At 33.6% G+C, this 24,807-nt stretch overlaps 1 protein-coding gene across 1 annotated transcript; it reads left to right on the top strand.

Annotated features, from left to right (window-relative positions):
• Positions 1–1,657: 1,657 nt before the first annotated feature.
• On the top strand, positions 1,658–3,533 carry LOC111884847 (uncharacterized). The gene is made up of 2 exons (XM_023881147.1): positions 1,658–2,291; positions 2,722–3,533. Exons 1-2 carry the CDS (start codon positions 1,658–1,660, stop codon positions 3,531–3,533), a joined length of 1,446 nt encoding a protein of 481 aa, XP_023736915.1.
• The last annotated feature ends 21,274 nt before the right edge of the window (positions 3,534–24,807 follow it).

Below are 24,807 nucleotides of genomic sequence, written 5' to 3'. Positions count from 1 at the left end.
TGTTAGTGACTTAATGTTTGGCTTTAATTGGATGAAATTGGCTTAATTGTAATTTATGTATACATTTGGCTTAATTGTATGAAATTGGATGAAATTGGAATATGCAAATTGGATGTATACATTTGGCTTAATTTAAAAAAAAAAAACATTAAAAAAATAATAAATTAATTGTAAAATCAACTTAAAGTAGTTTTAAAATCAAGTTAATGTTAATATTAAAATAAAATAAAATTAGTTTAAAAAATTAAACTAATAACAAAAAAGAAAATATTAAATTAATTAGAAAATAAAATTAATTCACCTTTAGAATCAAATTAAGTTACCTTTATAAAATCAAATTAAATCAATTATAAAACCAACTTAATAGCAAGATACTTTTAGTAACTTAATATTGGTCATTACAACTTTAGCTTTAATTAGGTTATTAATAGCAACGTACTTCTAGTAATTTTAATTTAATTATAGAATAAAAATAAATTAACTTAAAAAAAACATTAAAAAATAATAAATTAATTGTAAAATCAACTTAAAGTAGTTTTAAAATCAAGTTAATGTTAATATTAAAACAAAATAAAATTAGTTTAATAAATTAAACTAATAACAAAGGAAAATATTAAATTAATTAGAAAATCTAACTAATTTACCTTTAGAATCAAATTAATTTACCTTTATAAAATCAAGTTAAATCATTTATAAAACCAACTTAATAGCAACATACTTTTAGTGAGTTAATGTTGGTCATTACAACTTTAGCTTTAATTAGGTTATTAATAGCAACGTACTTCTAGTAATTTTAATTTAATTACAGAATAAAATTAAATTAATTTAAAAAAAACATTAAAAAATAATAAATTAATTGTAAAATCAACTTAAAGTAGTTTTAAAAACACGTTAATGTTAATATTAAAAAAAATTAAATTAGTTTAAAAAATTAAACTAATAACAAAAAGGAAAATATTAAATTATTTAGAAAATCTAGTTAATTTACCTTTAGAATCAAATTAAGTTACCTTTATAAAATCAAATTAAATCAATTATAAAACCAAATTAATAGCAACATACTTTTAGTGACTTAGTGTTGGTCATTACCACTTTAGCTTTAATTAGGTTATTTATAGCAACGTACTTCTAGTAATTTTAATTTAATTATAGATTAAAATTAAATTAATTTAAAAAAAAATAAAATTTAATAAATTAATTGTAAAATCAACAATGTTAATATTAAGATAAAATAAAATTAGTTTAAAAAATTAAACTAATAACAAAAACAAAAATATTAAATTTATTAGAAAATCTAATTAATTTACCTTTAGAATCAAATTCAGTTACCTTTATAAAATCAAATTAAATCAATTATAAAACCAACTTAATGGCAACATACTTTTAGTGACTTAATGTTGGTCATTACAACTTTAGCTTTAATTAGGTTATTAATAGCAACGTACTTTAGCTTTAATTAGGTTATCCTGTGTTGGAATACTTTTTGAATCATCAACTTTATGAATACTCTACTTGATTTTTGTTTCCCATAAAGTAAACCTTAAACACTAAATTATGTTTCAATTGCATCATGTCTATCGATAAAAGCTGGACTACTAATCCACATCGTCAATCTCCCGAGTTCCAGCTAGGACTCGACACTTTTGTCGAGTGATCCATGTTACACCTAGATTGTAAAGGTGAAACCAGATGTCCGTGTGAGAATTGTGATAATCGTTACTTCATGAATCTGAAAGCAATGAGACGTCATGTTCGTATATATGGTTTCACTCAACCATACAAAACACGGATATATCACGGTGAACCTTTAATCCCTCCAGTTGTAGATGTCGTATCGCCAAGCAACGAGATGGTTGATGTTTTTGATGATGTTATATGGGAGTCGAGAGAAAATGATACAAACCTCGATGAAGGAACCTCGAATACAGGGGGTAGTGGTGTCTATGATGATTTTGAAGAGTTGTTAGAGTCCGTCGAAACCAAGTTATATCCTGGTTGTACGTTTTCATTCCTTGATTTTTTAGAAAAGCCGATGCATATGAAGGTCAGCAACAAATGGACTGATAGTTCATCTGATCAACTCCTTGAGTTGTTGCATTCGGCATTTCCACCAGACAACAAGGTTCCCCGTTCATATTATTTAGCAAAAAAGAAACTAAAGAAGTTAGGTTTGGGGTATGAGTCAATTCATGTGTGCAAAAACGATTGTTTTCTCTTCTGGAAGGAACACAAGTCATTGCAAGTTTGTCCCGTTTGTAAAGAGACTCGGTGGATTGATAAAAACACCAAGGGTAAGAAAGTGTCTCATAAGGTGTTATCGTACTTTCCAGTGGCCCCTAGACTACGTCGTTTGTATTGTTCACGGTACACTTCCAAAAATATGATATGGTATAGTACTAGGAGATCAGAAGATGCTGTGATGCGTCATCCCGTTGATGGAGAGTCTTGGAAAAATTTGATGTAGATTACCCTAACTTCTCGAGTGAACCTCGCAACGTACGACTAGGGCTAGCAGCTGATGGCTTTAATCCATTTGGTAACATGTGTAATCTGCACAGTACGTGGCCGGTTGTACTCACCACTTACAATTTGCCACCATTGCTTTGTATGAAAGAGTCATCATTCATGTTGGCCTTGTTGATTCCCGGCCCTAAAGCGCCTGGGACATAGGTGTTTTCCTTAGGCCGTTAGTGGAAGAGCTTAAGTTTTTATGGCAATCAGGCGTAAGCATTAAAGACGCAGTGACAAACACATTCTTCACGTTCAAAGCTACATTGTTATGGACAATAAACGAATTTCCAACACGTAGTAGTTTATCGGGCTGGAGCGGACAAGGGTATAGAGCATGCCCGACTTGTAATGAAGACACTCCTTCGTATCGTACAGTAAATAAAGTCGTTTATATCAGTCATCGTTGGTTCTTAGATGTTGATGATCCATTAAGGATGGGTTTGAAATTTAATGGGCAACCAGAGACAAGACCCGCTCCAAGACACTTTACTAATGAAGACATACAAGAGCAACTAGGTCGTCTAATACTTCGTAAACCAGCTAAACATCCTAACATTCTTAAAGAAAACATGGATCGGCAAGGATTCGAGTTGAACTGGTCGAAACGTAGCATATTTTCCGAGCTCGAGTATTGGTCTTCTCTGCAGCTGAAGCACAACATAGATTTGACGCATGTCGAGAAACATGTGGGTGAGAGTCTTTTGGGTACTTCTATGATGAATGATAAGAGTAAAGACACATCAAATACACGTGTGGACTTGAAAAATCTGAATATCCGGCGTAATCAATGGTTGCAAAATAAGGGTAACAAGTTCACTAGACCACATGCAAGCTACTCATTCAAGAAACCTGACCGCAAAATCTTTTGTCAATTTATAAGAGATGCTAAATTTCCTGGTGGGTTTGGATCTAACATCAGTAAGAAAGTGGTAGATAATGATACTAACATTATTGAGTTGAAATCTCATGACTATCACATTCTTATGCAACGTTTATACCGATTGGAGTTAGAGCGTTATTAGTGTTAGGTTTTGAGCATTCTAACACTCCTAAGTGTACATGCAACCCTAAATACCTTGGATCTATGTTTTCTCTATTATACATGCAAATAAGAACTTCCAAGGTATTATCCTAATCTAGCATACAAAAACAATGAATGCAACAAGATAGAATACATACCTCTTGATGTAGAAAGTCTTCATGAAGCTTGAGTGCCTAGCCCCAATAGTATGGAAGCCTCAAATGGAATCACAATCACCAAAACACTTAGAATAACTTGAGAGAATTCTACAACTCATGAAATCGGCTAGCCCTTTTTTCTTCACACACTAGTGACCGATTTTGGTCAAGAATAAGATGCTTATATAGTTAGGGTTACACCATGTAAACCCTAATTGACATGGCCTTTCATTTCCATGATCCATGGGTACAAATACACCATGGAGCATCCATGGACCATCCTATGGGTTTTAGCCCAACTTGATTATCCATGGAGCATTAGCCCAATATACAAGTATGGATGATTTACACAATCAACCCATATATTTAATTAGTCTTCTTTTGATCACTTAATTAATCCTAGATTAATTCTTGATCAATACTAATTAAATAATCTTATTATTCTTATTACTAATATACTAGAACTTATAATATATTAATAACCATAAGTGTCTTATTTCTCTCATTATAGTATATCCAAGTGCATGATGCTATGCAACCCAAATGGACCATGCCGGGTCGGGTCAAGTCTTACCAATTATAGTTATGTACTTAGACATTAATCCAACAGTCTCCCACTTGGATAAGTCTAAAACTTTTATTGCGTATGACTTCAGGAACCAACTGGCAATCGTAGCTCTCAAAAGCTTTTGTCGAACTCTGACCTTGTAGATGAACTCTGACCTTTGTTAATGACTTGTCCATTAGATAAGGGATCATATATTCCTCCATTCTAGATATCATATGGACTGAGACATGGATTATAATCATTCTCTCTGTCCATTTGTTGTTTCCCGATTTCCAATTTATGATGACTGACTAATTGAACAAATCAAATCAGTCCTGGCCTGGCCGAGCACTTCCATTTGTCATCATCAAATCATCGAGGGGCCCACAAATATCGCTTTTATCCCGAAGGTAAAAGGAATGGATAAACTTCGACTCATATGGCTTGTTCTACTACTTGTTGAATCATACACAAAGGCACGTTTTATAGCACCGAGTTACCAAATGCGTTTTCGTGCAATCAATGTACTATCAACTCATAGTAACAACTCATATCTCTAGGTTTGAAGAATATAAGATATTATCATCTCATGATCACTCGTGATAAAATCCATGAAGTGATTCCAATGAGCGCGGGTTGAATCCAATACTCAGAACTTATGAGCACTCATGAGTGTTGTAGCCCTTTGTCCAACACCTTAGACCTCTACAAGCCAACCCATGACAGTCTTAATTCATATCTACTTCCAACATATGACCGACTATGGATGGTTTGAATAACTTAGTCATTCCGGAAGAATAACCTAGTTTATTCGGGAAGTCAAAACATGCAAAGTGAAACACAATAATAATTGAATCCAATATGGTATCAAACCCTATTAACATAAATAAAACACCTTTTATTTATCACCATATGATTACACATTATTCATTGTATACTGTTTCAGCTATCAACTTTATTCTTGAATTTAAAACAATAGTTGTCCCATGCTCCAAGCATGTACACTATGTTTTTTCAAAACACTAGTCATGCCACACACCAAGTATGCATACTATGTTTGTCTATGATCTTTACTTTGTGAACTAGATCAATTGAACATAACTTCAATGATTCTCTTTTCACACTCCCAAATCCTTACTGCAAATGCAAGAATTCGAAATTCATGCAATTTACTGAAATCTGTTAGATTCTAAACTTATATGCATTGATCCTCTTGTAATGATTATGCACAAAGTCATAAAGACTTGACAACAAACATTACAGAGCATTCCAAAGGAGATCAACTCCTTTGGAAACATCCTTCTTGCATTAAGTTCCCTTTAATCTTACACAGATTGAAAATACTAACTTTGAAACATTTCCAGATTCATTTTGACTATCACATCTGAAAAAGAGTTGCCTCCTTACAGATTATGTCAATATAATCCTTCTAGAATTATCACTATACTTCCGACTGTCCTTGAGCAACCAATCTTTGGTAAACCTTAGATTATCCTCGACAATTGTTTAATCCTTTTAGTCATATCCAGTTCTAAACCTTTTCCCTTCTTAATGCCCCATGCATTTGGAAAATTTTAGAACGGATGAATATAGCACATGTAATCGATCATATATCTGAAGCATATAGGACACGATTCATGATGTCTCACATAAAGACTAAACCAGTCTTTTGCTATAACATTTCCATTTCTATTTGCCAAGTTCTCATAATTCAGATTATGAAAAGGGATGCCGTAATCATAATCGAATTTTAGAACGCAAATAATGGACCCATATACAGAATTTCCTTATGTTGAGCCATTCCAACATGAAATTCATATATATATCCTTGACTAAATGATTAAAACCTCACGATCTAAGCTTATAGATTTGAGATGAAGTATAATTTTCTCTCCCTTAATTATAGCAAAACAACTCTTTCCCAATTGAAACTTTTGTTTTCTATAATTAACATTTCTAACTTGCAATACTTATCATACTTATCATGCTCCCACTAACATGATGATTATTAGCATAACACTTATGCTCCCACTAGCTTTGACATGTACTCAGAAATTAGCTGACTTTCTACCAAAGTTCAAATTTCTGATACTAGATTGTTTTGATAAGACTTTATCAAAAACATACACCTTCCCTTAGATAGCACACTTGTGTGTCTAAACAATTATGAAGAGGTATGCCGTAATCATAATGGTTAGACCTTTTTGCCACTTCTCACAAGTCCAGGTTAGTGTGCCGGTAAACCACACACACTCCACTAACGACTTTGAGAATGCAAATATCACAATTGATATCTAGCTAAAATCTACTTAGTGAAAGTGTTTCCTCACCATCATTTTCATGAATCGGAGAGAAACCTTATGACACTTAGATTTAATGGTGTATGTGTTCTTATCCATGTGAATTGTCAAAACCTTAGTCACAGGGCAAGGGTAATGACAAATCTAATCTCATATGGACTGAACTCAATCTTAACTTCTTGCCACCTGGCAGCTTAAGGGCCTGCCATTGCTTCCAAGTTGTTGTGCAACAAATTGAGAACTCTAAGAACTCATATGCAAAGCCAACTTTAACTGGAATGGGCACAGAATATGTCAACACGATAGGTTATAAACCTCAAGTCGTGTGCTAGTGAAGAACTTCAGGTTTATTCTTGATTAGTTCTTGAGACTTTGAAGACCTTTAAGACTCCCACTGTCCTCTTGACATATAAGACGCCCTTGTCAAACATCCAAGAGATAGTGTGGATTCTAATCAAGACAAACACTTCACACAATTGGCCTTAGTTGGTCTTTGTTTTATCCAAAACATCACAACTTACCAATTTCAAATGTACAAGAGTTTTAAACCTTCTTTAAGACATGTCACTCAAGTTACAATCTTAGAGTATAACTCTAAGAATTGTTTTGAGAACGAAGTATGAATCATCTTCTTGATTTAACCACTTCAACAATTCAAGTTCCTCTTCTTAGCTATAAGAAGGCTCTTAGAGGATGAATTGTGATAAGGTCTCTAAATCATTAAGATGATCACAAAACTGATACGAAAGTACTCTCTCCCATCTTTTCAGATTTGAGAAACTTTTATCCTTCTACCTAATTTGATTCTTCTTATTCGCTCTGCCATACATTGAAACTTTTCCAATGTCTCAGAATTACACTTTAGCCTGTAAGTATAACCATATTTACTAAGCTTTAGTAAATTATGACGAATAATCTTATCGATCTTTTGTGGTGGACTTAATCAGTGCACAAGAATGTGTACTCAATCCCTTAGTCTGTTACTTGACTCACACATCCATGTGAACAAGTAGTTAGTCTTAATTTTATAATACTTGAAAGTTCTCATTCATCATGCTATACAACTTGCATGATTCCAAGTTCCGGTCCAATTGAAACTTGGGTGATGAGAATCTTTCCTTATTTGGTAAATGTAGACATTACCACAAATGAAAGAATCAATTTCATACTTCCACTCTTGCTACTAATGGAATCTTATAAGCAACAAAAATTTCCACAGATGCCATTGTAAGGATATTTTAAAATAAATAAAATCAAAAATTTTCCTTCTATTTTAAAAACTTTGCAGAAGAACTTGTCCTTACATCCATATGAAAACTTGTTGTTATCTATTCCTAAGCAATATCTCATAACTCCTAAGAAGTAGCTCAAGAATCCGATCTTCAAACTATGCGATAGAAATCCATCTACGCCATCAGATTCAACATATTCTTTCTTTAAGTTTCTTCACTTTTCTTTGATTCTTAAAACATCACCATGTGACCCAGTCACATCATGTATCAGGAATCTCAGAATAGAAACTTAGCAGAGTTAGATAGTGGAATTTACCTGAAGTAGAGTCAAACTTATTGACTTTAACATCCTTAGGTAAATTTGGCAGCTTCGCAACCAATGCCCCTTCCTTTGGCAATATAAACATATGGAGCCTTTGATAATGGTACACGGGACTATCATAGACTTAGCTTTTCTCTTTACTATTTGGTCAACCGAGTTGACTATGGCCGATCCCTTTCCATTGGGAAGAGAATGCTTTCCTGGATTTCCTGTGTCACTATTGTCAATGTCCATCAAGTTTTAAGGAAGTTGATCTTAACAAATAGATAAGATCACTAAGGGTCTTGTCATAGTCTGTTTTATAGGTTTCCCAAAGGAACTCACTATGTGACTTAGAAAGTGATTGAACCACCAACTTTCTCAGGACTTTGACACCCAACTCTCCCGGCTTGTCAATATGTGACTACATCTCCAAGATGTGATCACACCTAGACCTTGCCTTGCCCATAGGACTTGAGTGACCTTGAACTTGTAGGTTAGGGAGAATAATTGAAGGAGGTGAAAGAAGTATGATTTCCAAGGGACATCAAAATAATTTAATGCTTGTTTCAAGAGATTTGGGAAGATCATAAATGTCTAAACCAGACATCTGTTGGGAGATATTCAAGATAGTTGATTTTAAAGTCCTTAATATGACACCCAATATGAAATATTAAGGGTAGGACCCAAAAAACTATTTTATAACTTAGAAGAGGGATGCCGTAATCCAAGCTATAAAATATTTGAAGGTAGGTGAATGACGATTCACCAATTTCCACCAAGATAAACGAAATGTATTATTAGGTTTTAATTGGTTTTGAAACTCCTAGATCTATTGAGATTCATTGAATTGTTCAATGGCATGTTTCAATCTCGAGTGTGCCCTTCAGGTTTTGTGACTGGGATGCCAAGGATCACAAAACAAGGTGTGAAGTAACCATGAAAATTACTTGCTACCCTTAAGTGTTTACCCCTCAATCGATGTGCCGGTTAACCACACACGCTCCACCGATACTATGATAAATATTAAGTCACCCTTTACCTACCTTGTTAAGTCCAAGTTAGTGTGCCGGTTAACCACACACGCTCCACTAACCGACTTAAACAAAGTGCAAAGTGTAATTTCATGGATTAGCACCTTATTCACATTTTTCTAAGTAACTAAGATTGGGTATTATTAAGAGTTTAGTTACTTAGTATTTATCATTAATACTTTTAATGAAGGGTGAATTATAGTCTTGTCAAACCCGTTCGGCTAACGACCCTCCACCAGTCAAGCAAGCGGTGGGTAAGAGTGTACACCCATTAAGTTGCCATTTTATAGGCAACAACCTTATACCCACCTTATAGACCGGCTTCGTGAATGAGGCGTACTAGCGGTAAGACTGACTTTACTCTTATACATATATATATTATTAACTTATAATATTATAAAGTATAAGGGTTGAATTTTAACTTTTAAAATTCTAAGGGCTAACTTGGAATTAAAGTATTCATAAAAGAAAACTTTACAAATTCCAAAACTTGAGGGCAAGTTTTGAAACTATTCAAAACTAATTAATTCCATAACTTATGTGTTTAAAGTAGTTTTAATCCAAAAACTCTTCAAGTTCCATAACTTGAGGACAAGTTATGGAAGACTTTAAACTAACAAAAGAATTAACTTTTCTTTATTTTATAACTTATGGAATTAATTAAGGTTACACCTTTTTTATTTTATTTTATTTTATTAAATGAAGAGACTCTTGGTCCTCCATAACTTGAGGACAAGTTATGGAGTCATAAAACTAGACTCTTCATTTTGGTAACCTTTGCCAACTTTTATGAGTTTTATGATTCTTAAATGTGACTTTTCATATAACTTGAGGACAAGTTACAAAAACACATTTTAGAATCAATTCTTAGATTAATTTGGATTAAAACCAACTATCACATAATTTTATTCATTAATCTAAATTCACTCATAAAACAAGGTAACACAAAAAACTTTTGGTGATCCATAACTTATTCTTAAGTTATGGAATCCTTTAAAATATTAACACCAAATTTTGTAACTCCATAAAAACTTTGAATCAATTTTTTTTTAAAACCTTTTCATATCCATAACTTATGGAGGTTTCAAAAAATAAAACTCTTTAGATCAAACTTTTAAAACTAATAAAATAATCATATCATTTTATCTTTTATTAAATTTGACCTAATTCAACTCATAAAGCAAATTATTCAAATTTTACAAATAATTAGTTTTTCACAAGAACAAGTAATTATCTTAAAATTTGACAAACTTCATGTTTTTTTTTCCTTTTTTTTCAACTTTGAAAATAAAATATTTGCATCAATATAACAGAAAACAACCTGTGGCTCTGATACCACTGTTGGGTTTTGAGCATTCTAACACTCATAAGTGTACATGCAACCCTAAATACCTTGGATCTATGTTTTCTTTATTATACATGCAAATAAGAACTTCCAATGTATTATCCTAATCTAGCATACAAAAACAATGAATGTAACAAGATAGAATACATACCTCTTGATGTAGAAAGTCTTCATGAAGCTTGAGTGCCTAGCCCCAATAGTGTGGAAGCCTCAAATGGAATCACAATCACCAAAACACTTAGAATAACTTGAGAGAATTCTACAACTCATGAAATCGGCTAGCCCTTTTTTCTTCACACACTAGTGACCGATTTTGGTCAAGAATAAGATGCTTATATAGTTAGGGTTACACCATGTAAACCCTAATTGACATGGCCTTTCATTTCCATGATCCATGGGTACAAATACACCATGGAGCATCCATGGACCATCCTATGGGTTTTAGCCCAACTTGATTATCCATGGAGCATTAGCCCACTATACAAGTATGGATGATTTACACAATCAACCCATATATTTAATTAGTCTTCTTTTGATCACTTAATTAATCCTAGATTAATTCTTGATCAATACTAATTAAATAATCTTATTATTCTTATTATTAATATACTAGAACTTATAATATATTAATAACCATAAGTGTCTTATTTCTCTCATTATAGTCTATCCAAGTGCATGATGGTATGCAACCCAAATGGACCATGCCGGGTCGGGTCAAGTCTTACCAATTATAGTTATGGACTTAGACATTAATCCAACAATTAGACAAAGAGAATTCTACACCAGTTGTAGATCTTTGTACGTTTTTCAAGAAAATTTTCTCCAGAACACTAAAGGTGGAGGATATGAGGAAATCAAAAGAAGACACTGTTAGAATCTTGTGCAAGTTAGAGTTGATTTATCCGTCAGCATTTTTCGACATTATGATTCATTTAGTTTTGCATTTACATGATGAAGCCATTGTTGGAGGCCCGGTATGTATGAGATGGATGTATCCGTTCGAAAGGTATATGAAAAATCTAAAAAACTATGTCAGAAATAAGGCGACGCCGGATGGTTGTATAGCTGAAGGTTATATTGCTGAAGAAGCTTTGACATTTTGTTCGATGTACCTTCGACATGTCAATCGCCTTGAAAGAAACGAAGACGTTGTCATTGAAAAAACAAAGTTTTGGATGTTTGAGTCCAAGTGTTCACCGACGAGCGCAACGCAAATCAAACATCTTGATATAAGGGAGAAACGTAATATAGAATGGTTTATATTGAATAGTTGTCAAGAAATCAAACAATACATCGAGTAAGTGTTCTTACTTTTAATTATCTTTCATTATTTATTGTTACTTGTTTCCATTCATCAATTATATATATATATATATATATATATATATATATATATATATATATTCATCAATATAGAAAATTCAAATCTGAACATCCTGAAAGTGACGAAAAGACCGAATTTCCCAACTGGTTTCTTGAAAACGTAATAATAATTGACAAACAAATATCTTTCATAAATTTAACGAATCATCAACATATGTTTAATAGGTTTATCAGATGGAAAAGAAAACTCTCCAGAATTCCACAAAGAGTTGTCAGCCCTTTGAATGGGTTCACAAATGGATGTTTATACTTACACTACGTGCATAGTCAACGGTGTTAGGTTTATGGTACTTAGTCGTGATGCACAACACAAAACACAAAACTCTGGGGTTCTAGCGGTTGGTGAGAATGGAGAGAAATATTATGGCCAGTTAGAAGAGATTATGGAGGTGCAATATCCATATGATTATTCGACTGTAATATTTCGGTGCAAGTGGTTCAATACGGGAGATATTCCTGGTGATAATTTCATAAGTATCGTCACTAAAAAAGAAGTGTACCAAGATGATCAACTCATATATGCTTCACAAGCCAAACAAGTGTTCTACATCTGCGAGCCTGTTAATCATCGAAGAAACCAAAACAACAACCCCCGTTGTGTCGTCGAGCATGTTAATCATTGAAATATTTGGGATCTACCATCCGACAATGCTCGTGTCCAAAATGCTTACATTGACTCTGTCCAAGATGTCGAGAATGTGGAGGTCGAAAATGTTGACATAGTTCAAAACAACTCTTCATCTGGAGCTAGACTTTTTATCGACTTCTCACAATACTTTCAAAACAATGTTGACGTAGCTCAAAAAAATGTTGATTATGACGATGAAGACGAGACTGAAGTACCTCCGCCAACGGGTAAAATCAATAATGTTTCCAATGAACAGACTGATTATGATGATGGCGATTCTGATTATGATACCGATGAAGAACACATTAAAGTATATGATGAAGATTCTGATTAAAAAAATCAATTTTTTTGTAATAAAAACTTTATTTGAAATGTACCTTTAATTCATATTGTTTGTCTAACTTTTATTTATGTTGTTTGTCTATATTGTATATCTTACAATTTCGCAGGGTAACTAACTTTTATTCATATTGTATATCTATATTGTATATCTTGTAATTTACAGGCTGCAGATGAGGTTTACTTGGGCGATACTCTTGGTCATGATGGCCGATGTTATGGGGCTTGGACATGGAGGTGATCGAGCCAGGGATCCACCACCTCCAGGAGACTTTGGTCGTGGTCAGCACGAACAGGATGGTGAGTTTTATTATGATATATTTATTAACTATATTAATTATTTTATAATAAGTTATCGTGACTAATACTTTTAATTGTATTTTTTCAGCCAAGCTTCCAAAAAAAAGAAGGGGCATGTTAAAAAATATCGAGTTGGGAAAGTTTATATGGGCAAATAAGGGAAAGCCCGTAGATTTGGATTTCGATTGGGAGATCACATATTCCCCTATCAGGAAGCATGGTAATTGGTTAACACATGAAATTGGGAGGTATTTGTGGAACAATGTCCCTTTCAACGTATCTGGTTGGGACAATGTTTCCCCCGCCTTAAGGAACGCAACAGTTGTACATCTAAAGGTAACTTGGATACAATTTTAAGTTTAGTTGTGATTGTTATTTAATTAACTAAATTTTTTGTGTTTTGTAGAATAAATTTGATTTGGATAAGGTTAACATTGATCCGGAGCGTGCTCAATTGTTGCAGAGCATTGATTCGAGTCTTGCAAAAGTTTACAGAGGCCGAAAAAGTAATGCTCATTCTTATTTTAAGGAAATCGGTGGACCTGCAGATATCCCAACCGCATTAAAAAACCCCCCTAACGGTATGTCACATCAAAATTGGGCGAAGCCAGTCGAACATTTTCAAACACCAGAATTTTTAAGGCGTTCGGCGTCAAACAAAGAATGTCATGCAAAACAAGTAGTTGTAAACAGAGGGGGTCGAGCTCAGACAACAATGCATGTTTCAAAGAAGTAATTTATGATATATTTAAATATTTATTTAAAGTATAAGTAATCTAATTTTTAATGTTAAATAGGATATCAGCCAAATCGAAGCTTTTCGTAAGGCTAATTCCAATCGCCAAGGGGTATTTTATAGTCTTGCAGTCGAGCAACAATACGTAAGTGGTTAATATGTATTTTTCATATGAGTGTTTATATCGTCAAAGGTATTTAGTAATCTAATTTTTTTTTGATTTTTATTATTTTTTGAAAATACAGAATGCTTTACTCGAAGAGATAAACCAACGAACCCAAGCTAGTTCTGAGGCAAGCGGTCTAGCACCAACTGATATAAAAGATTGTTTTGAAAGAATATTGGGTGTTCGACGCGGACATATCAGAGGCATTGGGCGTAAACCCCCTACCGTTGTGTCCATGTACGATCAGGAACAACCAATGACTCAAGAACAACCACAATCACAGGTAATTGTTAGTAAATGCTATAATGGAAAGTAGATGTATGTTTAAGTGTATTTGATATGTTGATATTTTGATATTTTGTAGAATGGTATAATTAATTATAATGTTATTCTGATATGTTGTTAATATACTTTGTTTTCTTTATAGTTGGAAATGCTGCAAACAACACTAAAGGACCCGACCTGTTCTGCAGCATTGGAAGAGTGGTTTCGCTCATTGCCGCCACCAAATAATGAAGGAAATGATGATGAGGACGAGTAGTTACTTTAGGATTTTATGAAATGTTTTGTAATTTGGAATACTTAATGTGGTATGGATTAATATTTCGGATTGATTGTATAATATGTATTAATATTTCTATAAAAACTTATCAGATTTTTCAAATGCTATATGGATTAATATTGGGATTGATTATAAATTTAATGTTAAATAAATAAATTAAAAACAAATAAAAAAATCAAAAGAGTATTAGCGGCGACATCTTTTGTGGCGACAGGTACTTATTAGCGGCGGCAATGTATTAGCGGCTACGCGTGGCATTAGCAACGACACGTAGTATTAGCGGTGACTGTAAGTATTAGCAGTGAAAAGAAGCGTATTAGCGACGAAACAATACCGGCGACGCATTTGCAGCGACGTGTCGCCGCTAAGGTATTAGCTGCGACGCGTCTAATCTTTAGCGGCGACAAGGGTCGCCGCTGTTACCCAATTTTTTTTGTAGTGTGATACTAATACTGAACCATTTACTTGTGATGGTTGTGGTGGAGTTTCTGATGTTTGCAGTAAGTATGTTCATAATTTTACATTTGTAAAGTTTTTGTGCCATTAATCTATATTCGAATGTTTCCAATTTTATTTTATTATCCATTAAAGTGTCATTTTATAATTTTTAGGGTGAGGGTCGTAATTTGTGTTCAATATGAAATTGGGTTTGCTTCTTTTGTATTGTTTGACCATAATGTTAAAGATATTATTCACTGTGGTAATCAGTGGCTGATGGAAAAGATATCAAATGTAGTGTTAATATTTTAATCGTCAACTTATATCTTATTTTGTTTTATAATATTAATTTTGGTTAACATATGTATTGAAGAATTGAATAAATTCATTTCAACTCGTTAATATAATGGAATCCAATTAAAAGTTGTCTACAAATTCAGCTATTTGTATTTCTTTTATGCGTTCCCCACATTTAACGCGGGTTATAATTTAGTTTCTCGTTATAGCATAACTATAATATGTAGATTATTATTAAATATCTATCGTCACATGGAACAGGTAACACTTGCTGGGTATCCAATATTGATAGTACTACGACAACCATTTATTTTGTTAACTTCCACACAAATATGAACAGTTGTGGGATAATTTCTCATTTGGATATAAATCTTAGGTTTAATTGCAAACCACAACAAAGCTTCTTCTACTTTAATTAGTTACCAGCGTTTAACAATCGTCAAGGATAGTTTTAACCTTTGCCGAGTCTATATATGGTAACATAGACTATGTTCTTATATTTTCCATTTAATTTAATTAGAACAAAAAACAAACTTATCCAACTTTGCACATATTACACAACTAATTTTATGCATGAAGTTATTAACTCTTTTGCTTATAACCAAATTCGATGTTAGGCTTCCTTAAAGTTTCCTAACAATCATAGCTAATTACCTATATTATGTATATGATATCTATCAAGCCAATTCCTATATCTTTGCACTGACCGTTATCTTTTGTGAAAATGACTTGATTTTAAAACCATACCCCTCCAATGGTCCCCGTTGTTATAAATAAATCTGCAACAAAGATCGCAGAGAACAGTCCATGAAAGACATGTCAATTGTTGGGAGGCCGAGTTTCAAGAGAGATGGATAACGAATTAAAGGGTGCTATTTGGATCCCCACAGTTATACCAATCACGCAAGGAATGTGGTGTGATGGTGTGCTTCTGTGCATCTTTGTTTCATGATGGACTGCATCTGTCTTCATGTCCAGTTCCAATCAAGTCATATTTGCCACACAGATATGGACCAATTAATCCTGCCCTCATCAATTCCTGCCAAGGACTCTAACCATATCAAGTCCCCTTAGAGAGAGTACTCAAGACTTGGACCAGACCCTGGACTGAATTATTGAGTTATTGAATTATTGCACGTATATGCATGTCCATACCACCCTAAAAGATGTATTATACTAAAAAAAAAGGTTGATATGGCCTATCGGGTATTTTATACATCGTCTGAATTTTAAAAATTTACCTTTGTTTGGGAACCCCGCGTTGCGGGGGTCGGATGCGGCAATTTTTTCCGTTGTGTTTTCTTTATAAACATTATTTGATCAGCTATAATTTTTTTGTTGTCGGTTGTCAGATAAGTTATTTTTCGAAATATATACTTCATGAATTTATCGTTTAGTTGATGAGATGGAACTGGCCTATGGGGTATTTTATACGTCGTCTAAATTTTAAAAATTTACCTTGGTTTATGGACCATGAATTGTACATGGACGTTACGTTCAAGGTTTATGTCAATGCTAATAGTGAATTCATTGAATTGATTCGTTTTTAATATTTGTGTAATTTTCACATTTTTCGTGTAATGATTTTATGAGTTTTATATAAGATGTCCGTTCACGTGGCCGATGAACATAATTTGTCTTTGTCGCGGTGAACCGAAATTTTAATTATAAGTTACTGATCTTTCCTACTAGTAAAATACCGTTTTTAATGAGAATATGATTAAAGTGTTAACCATATGTTTTGGTCTACCATAAATAAATTACTTTGATGTTGGTAAATCAAAAAAAATGACTTATTGTAGCTTATGCTACTCTTAAATAGCATGGATGAAACTGAAAGTTTTTCTATAAATATTTCAAATATATCATTAATTGTATTTAATACTAGTTTTTAGTTATATATCTAGCGTATCCATTTATATCATTTTACATTTACAACCCAGTTTATCAAGTACTTTTTACCATATCTATTTATATCATTTTACATTTATCAAGTACTTTTTACCATATCCATTTATATCATTTTACATTTACAACCCAGTTTATCAAGTACTTTTTACCATATCCTTTTATATCATTTTATATTTACAACCTAGTTTATCAAGTACTTTTTACCATATGCTCAGTAGCTAACATATTAGCTACTAACAAACTTTTCATCTAATCTACAAAAAAGGATCATAGGAATCAATCACAATAAAATGAATTTGATTTTTCCTTTTGTGATGCCATGATGTGCATGATCACATATTCGTGCAACCGGTCAAATAGATTGCCGATCATTAGCAATGGATAATGGTTCTTTACTGTGAGCTTATTTAGCTATCTATAATCAATTCAAATCATGTGAAACCCATGATTCTTCTTAACGAACAACCCGACTCTCCGTAAGGAGAACTCATGGAACGAATAAATTCGTCGTCCTGCAACTTCTGGAGCTGAGTCCATAATTCATGAATCTTTGGAGATACAATTCGATATGATGTCTTGGCTATCCACACCAGAAATCAGATCAATAATGAACTTAACATGTTGCTTAGCAGGAATGCCTAACAAATCCTTAGGAAACATATCTGGAAGCTTCCAAACCACTGATGTAATCAATGAGAGCCACAAACTAGCTCAACTAATTTATTCCCACTACATTGATCTCGCCCATAGGAATGGCGATAAGTTCTATGAGAAACCTTACCTTGAAGATCACTAATATACAATCCCAATAAACCCTAAATGTTGGAATCGTTCTATCATCAGCTACCTCGACCGCACACATGTGACCCAATGCTCCTAGAGCAACATCAAAAATCTCGTTAAACACAAGTGATGCAAAATTACTAGTGTGAAAAAAAAATTACCATACGTATAAAGTTGATTTTAAATATGCCGAATCAACACAAATAATAATGAGATCATAAATGTTAGTACCTTTAAATTTGATGTTTCAAAGTTGCATATGCAGTTGTCGTTGCTGTTGATGGCAATTGATATTTGTATCCGCTTATCCCATCAGAAACCGTATTGAAGATTTGGTTGCGGCTGATATCAAGAGCTGAAGATATACTTTCCTTATTCTAGTAAGGATCATTTTTAAGATAAGCTCCCATATAAAAAAAAATACTCCCTCTTTTTGAGGGATTGTGTTTCCTTAATTATCTATCTTATATGTTAAGATAAGACTTCTAGGAACTATTCTTATTCAATAAAAGTTTAGATTCAAAGTACGATTATTAATCTTTATTTGCTTACATAAGTACTTGTTGAATATGTGTTTAGGGACCAACATCAAATAAAGAACGACATCCACTATCGTGTGCCTTCCCACAATTTCCACATTGAATATAGCCCTTTTGACCTCTTGATCGCAAATCTGCATCCTTGAACTTATTCGTTGTTGATTGCGTCTGAACCTATACATGTCTCTTCTTCCTATGTTTGTTCTCAATCTCTGGCTCTCTTGATCTGCCGCAACCACCATGTTGCTAAGTGTCTAAAACTTAGAAGCAAGTGTGAACTCATGTGTGACAACCAAAGGAGATACGTCACCAAACCATCAATAGGAATAGTGAAACAGACTAAGGATGTTATAATAATTACTATGAATAAAAAATATGTGATTATATCCTTCAATATTTGAGAAAATGCGGCTAGTTGGGCCAAAAAGCTAGAAATTAGGCGTACAAAAAGTCGAACTATCATATGTAAATTATAACACTGCCAGAAATTGAAAGACCCTAACTTTTGTATTTATGAAAGACCCAAACTTTCATACTCGACAATATAGTTACTCCAAAACATGCTACTTGCATATTCATAAAAACAATATTTTACATTGATAAAGAGATTACAAACTACTGGATACAAACCGACTATTTTTAAGTGCCATATTTTACATAACTTCCCAGGATTCTATAGTTTTATACATATGGGAGTGCAAAATACAATAGTTTCAAACTATTCATAAGCTTCTATCGATACAATAGTTTCAAACTATTCAAAAATCTTCTACCAGTATATATAACTATACTGGATGCTTATCTCCTGCAATTTGTTAAACATTGAGAGGGTAAGCGGTGACGCTTAGTGAGTTCAATAATAGATACAATATAACGTTACGCCATATATACTTTAATATGTCAGAAGCAAAGATGAACAAGGAACAACGAGGGTATATGTTAATCATGTGACAAACATTCCATATCAATCATTGATTTGATTTAAAGATATACAATCGATGAGACATAACAATTTCCATGTTTGATATACATCAATAAAGCCTTGGCCCAAACGGCGTAGAAGATATACAACTTCGGATTAACATTTTGGTAGATTTCAGGCTTAAATCCCTGTCTAACCTTCTGTCAATACCATAGAATAGAATTCATTCTCTTACGGAGACATGTTCTACATGGCCAGAGGCTACATACCAGTACCAACGTGAATCTAAGTCCTTTCACTGATCACATGGTCAAAGGTATTTCCTTGCTATTAAAGATAGCAAATAAAAATAACCCGGGAAACTAACCCGGAATAATAACACCGAAAGGCACGTAGCACATACAACACATAAAATACAATTGTTCCTATATATTAAACTCACCGTGAAATAACCGGGGGCTAAAATATTAATTTGGGCAGTACTTCGGCTCTAAATATGACTTTCGTCGTTGAAAACCGAGAGTTTTTTTTGAAAATCGAGCTATGAGAAGGTAGAGCTTCGAAACCGAAAAGATAAATTTTTCGGGCTTCTCGGGAGTCTCGGGGTGTGTTTCGGGCTTTGGAATCAGTACCGTGGCTTCGGGGGAAGTTGGAATAGTAAAAATATCAAAAAGAGGGGTGAAATTGCCAAATTTCTCAAACTACCCGAGAGGTCTCGCAGGCCCTCTATTTATAGGGGAGGAGGAGCTCGGATGCGAAGCCAAGAGAAACACGCGGCAGCAGCGAGGGGCTCCAGATGGTGCGCATGCGAGGGAGGCAGGTGGTTGCAAGGCTCAGACCAGCTGGCAGCAAGGCGAGGCTCGGACGGACAGGTGCTCGCCTCGCATCGGTCGGATGGCGCGGGTCGAAACAGTAGGCTCGCTGACGGCAGCTTCGGATTGGACCCAACTTCGGTCCAATGGGTAGGCTCCACGTTGGTGCGAGGGTGATCCGGAGGTGTCTCATGCGAAGGTGTCCCATGCTTAGTGGACCTCGGACTTGGTCCAATCAGAAGGCAACACGCAAAGCTGCGGTCCAATCAGCAGCGAACACGTGTCCAACACGTGGAAGCCTCGCATAAGAGGGTGACGTGGCAGTACTATTCATGCGAATTTTCTCGAAAAATGTGCCAAATCTTGTAAAATCCATAATTTTCGCATACGAGCTCCGTTTTTAACGTTCTTTAGATGCACGTCAAGCTAAAATTATGCTCTACGACTTTCGTTTAGACTTCGTCGGCTAATTTTGACTTTAATTTTAATATTATTATTTTTAACAGACTGGGACAGGAAAATCCGTTAAAAATTCATAACTTATTCATCCGACGTCCGTTTTCGTCAGACTTTTTACCGTTGCACTACAAATGACGAGACCTTCAATTCTCGTTTAGGTTGTGTCGGCAAAAAATCACTCGATCTAAAATTCAAGTTTTTAGTTATCTACTGCTAAACTGAAACTTCGAAAAATCATAACTTTCTCATACGAAGTCAGATTTTGGCGTTCTTTATATGAAAGTTGATTATCTTCACGAGTTCTACAATTTTCATTTACATCACTAAGGCTAAAAATTAGTTTATCGAAAACTAAATTTTTACGTAACAAAGTATTTTCCGGATTTATCATGGATATTCGTTTGGTCATAACTTCTTCGTTATTACTCGGATTTCGATGATGTTTTCTCCTAAATGTTTCTAACGAGATTATCTACAACTTTCAATAATAAAATTTTACTTATTCCAAACTTTATATTTTCGCTATATTTTTACTATTTGGCTTTTAATTGGAATCTCATAAGACTTCCAACATTTTATGAGTGATTCTAAACATAGTTTTACTTCATTTCTAGTAAAAACTATCTGTTAGAACTCAACATTCAAATTCACTTAATATTTCATAATATTATTTACTTAAAACACGATTTCAAAACGTGTATGTTACAGAAAGTGCCGGTAAATGTGATTCTAAAAATATAATTTCCGTAAAGGTCGGACTTTGAATGGAGAAATTATGACTATTCTAAATTTTTAAAATCAACCACACACAAGGAAAGTGTGTTGTAAAAAGTTACGAAGAGATCTGTTGAGTTTTAGGCAAAGTCATGAAAAGGAGAATCGTAATACTCCTTGAGATAAGATTTTTGAGACAACGAATACAAAAAATAGAGCTTGTATGAGCGAACTATGTTTTTTTTTATAAAATCATCTTAGGATACCCCTTCCTTACAACAACATCGGCTAAAAATAAAGTTGGAATCGGGTAAAACAACCTAAATGAAAGTTGTATTTCTCATCGAGACTATCACGTAGGCAAATGGGGGAGCGACTCGTGTCATACTCTCAATGAAGCCAACACGTTTGTGTGCGATGCACATGTGCAAAAGCGTCGTGCGTCCCCTCTAACCTTTACTATAAATAGAAGGACTGACCCCCTTAGTTCCATGCCCCAAAATGAATTCTCTCTCTCTCTCTCTCTCTCTCTCTCTCTCTCTCTCTAGTCCTGAGCCCTCCCTCTCTCAAAGTAACCCCAATCCGCCGAGCTTCCCGACACAATGCCCGAGTTCCAAAAGCACGCTTCAAAAGTGAGTTCACGGCCCTAGTTTTACATTTTTAAAAGTTTTCCGTTGCAAAATACATTCTAGCTAAATAAAATATTTATTTATAAATATTTATATCAAAATTTATGAAATACTGATATGTTCGAGCTGTTAGGCTAATATTATACCTGGTCATATTTCTGTCAAACTGTATAGATAATATTATGCCTAGTTGTTATGCTGCAAGATTATACAGGAAAATATTATTCGTAGTTGTTATGCTACACGATTAGATATTATAATATTATGTTTGGTAGATACTTTACCCAAAATTTAAAGATAATATTATGCCCAATCATTATTCATGCCAATACTTATGGATAGTATGATGCCTAGTTGATACTATATCCGAATATAGCTTTGAACTAACTAAACTACTATATTATATGTACAAGTATAATTATAAGCAAAGTAATATAAAGTAAAGCAAAGTAATGTAAAAGAAAAGTACACTAACAAGGCTAACACCCTGACTTGTAATCGTTAAATCTATATGGCAGTGAGACCCCTCGTGTGGTTGCTAGCTACAACCGTGGTGGTAAAGTCATAAGTCAGGATAACTTTCTAAAGTAGTTACAATGTCCGATGAAGTGTCATTTGGGGAAAATGCAATACGTCGAAAGCTTGATGATGGGAGGTCATTGTAACATTGTTCCGCTAGCCATAATTAACTAAACTACCTAGCGAGGAACGCCTCGAAGAAGAATTAGCATACATAAACAACCAATAAGTACATACATACACACACACATATATATATATATATATATATATATATATATATATATATATATATATATATATATATATAGGAATGATTTTAAGTGATAATAGTTTTTTAAATAAATTATTAAATATAAATCATAAATATCTGAAAAAGACTAAAGGTAGGAAAACAATGAGACATTATAAACCATAGTCTATAAATAAAGACATTAGTGTCGATGACTAGTAGATTCCTAATTGTCTGAAAAAACTGGTAATAATAATAAGAATATAGGGAATTCATAATTCCAACCGAAAGAAAGAGTGATCGATTTCTAAAATCCTACAGATTTCCAAATGATAGAGCGAGAACAGAAATCCTTCTGATTTCAAATGATGGAGAGAGAGAGAGAGAGAGAGAGAGAGAGAAGTTTGGAGACTACTGAACACTTGACTGGAAATTATGGGCTTCTTTGCTACGAAGGTAGCATATTTATTGGTTATTGGTTCTTCTTAAGATTCAGATAAATCGGGAAAATATGCGATAAAGGATTTTGAAGTATTTTTATGATTTTTAAATTGTATACGTTGTTTCGGAGTTGATACGAGGAATCTAACGAGGGTACTAGGTAACTGCAACGAATCTTGAGAACATTCTTCAATCTCTAAAACTCTCAATCATTGTAGTCTATCAAACTCCTTGCTCAAGGTTGGTTGTGCACCGGCCCGACCATAAGTATCATTGAGGTGCGTTCCAGTTTTATTTTTTGTATGGCTTATGTACATACTAACCTTAGTCGAGGTGTTTGACCTAAAGGATTAAGTTTGTAGTTTTAGTTGAAGTTATATTAGAATTTTATTAAGTGTTCTCATCAAGGATCAGAGTATATATATAACTCTTATATATTATTGTTGATGAGATTTATAATATTATTAGCTTTTGTTTTGTACTCCAAGACTAACAAGAAAGGATTAGGGCCAGATGAGAAGTGTCGGAGGGTAGGACCATTTTAGCATATAGTCGTTCTGGAATATAACAAACCAAGCGATAGTTCAAACTAAACACCTCTTCCGTAAGTATTCAAGAAGTAGGGTAATTAATAATAATACTTTTATTAGGAGCATGTAGCTATATTTGTATTCCTCTTTCGAGGATACGTGTTCTCTATAGCCAATTTAGCTCTGTTACCCATCTGTTGCACCCCGATCGAGGCGGTGGAACATGTTAGGCTATGTAACTTAGTATGGATCACATACAATTAGATATATAGTACAAGTACAACAATAACAAAATAGTAGTTGTATTCCATGACTATTCCGTTGTCTGTAATGATTGTTTAGTGATTTCCTGAGAATACATATAGTTTTAAGGGTCAACACAAGGTTGGTGAGAGTTACAAGTTTTCTACTAGAGCATTAGTGATACTTTTACAATGACCAAAAAGTATTTTCTTTGTAAGTAAAACCATACTTAAAAATGAGTTTGTAAAGGACCTTTGGATAAACTTTGAAAACCAAAAGGTGTTTTTCCATAAGTAAAACGATACTTATAACTATTTCGTAAAGAGAGAAACTAAATCCATGTTTTCTAGAGAGAGAGAGAGAGAGAGAGAGGATCCAGTTAATGTTTATAGTGAGTCTGATGGGATTTAATAAAAAAATATAAGTTAGTTTTTCATAAAAACTGGCAATGGAAGTGTTTAAAAATAACTAATTATTTTTAGTTTGTAACAAAACCAAACCATCATGGATCCATTTATAGAGGTTAGAATGAAATAAAAATACAACCAAAGAGTGTTTAGAATGATAACATTTGAAGCCTTTGAATGAATAAAAATACAACCAAAGAGTGTTTAGAATGATAACCATCATGGATCCATTTATAGAGTTCATTTCTTTATATATATCCACCATCAAGATTAAGGCACTTGGAATGCTAGTTCCATCTTTTACAAAGTACATCTTAAGCCTTCAAGTGCTGAACTCAAATAAGCACTAAAGAAGAAGCACTTTAAGC

This window comes from Lactuca sativa, chromosome 4 (genome assembly GCF_002870075.4).
Source record: "Lactuca sativa cultivar Salinas chromosome 4, Lsat_Salinas_v11, whole genome shotgun sequence".
Classification (NCBI taxonomy): domain Eukaryota; kingdom Viridiplantae; phylum Streptophyta; class Magnoliopsida; order Asterales; family Asteraceae; genus Lactuca; species Lactuca sativa.
The sequence above is the reverse complement of the archived record's forward strand: the minus strand, read 5'-3'. Positions and strand labels throughout refer to the sequence as shown.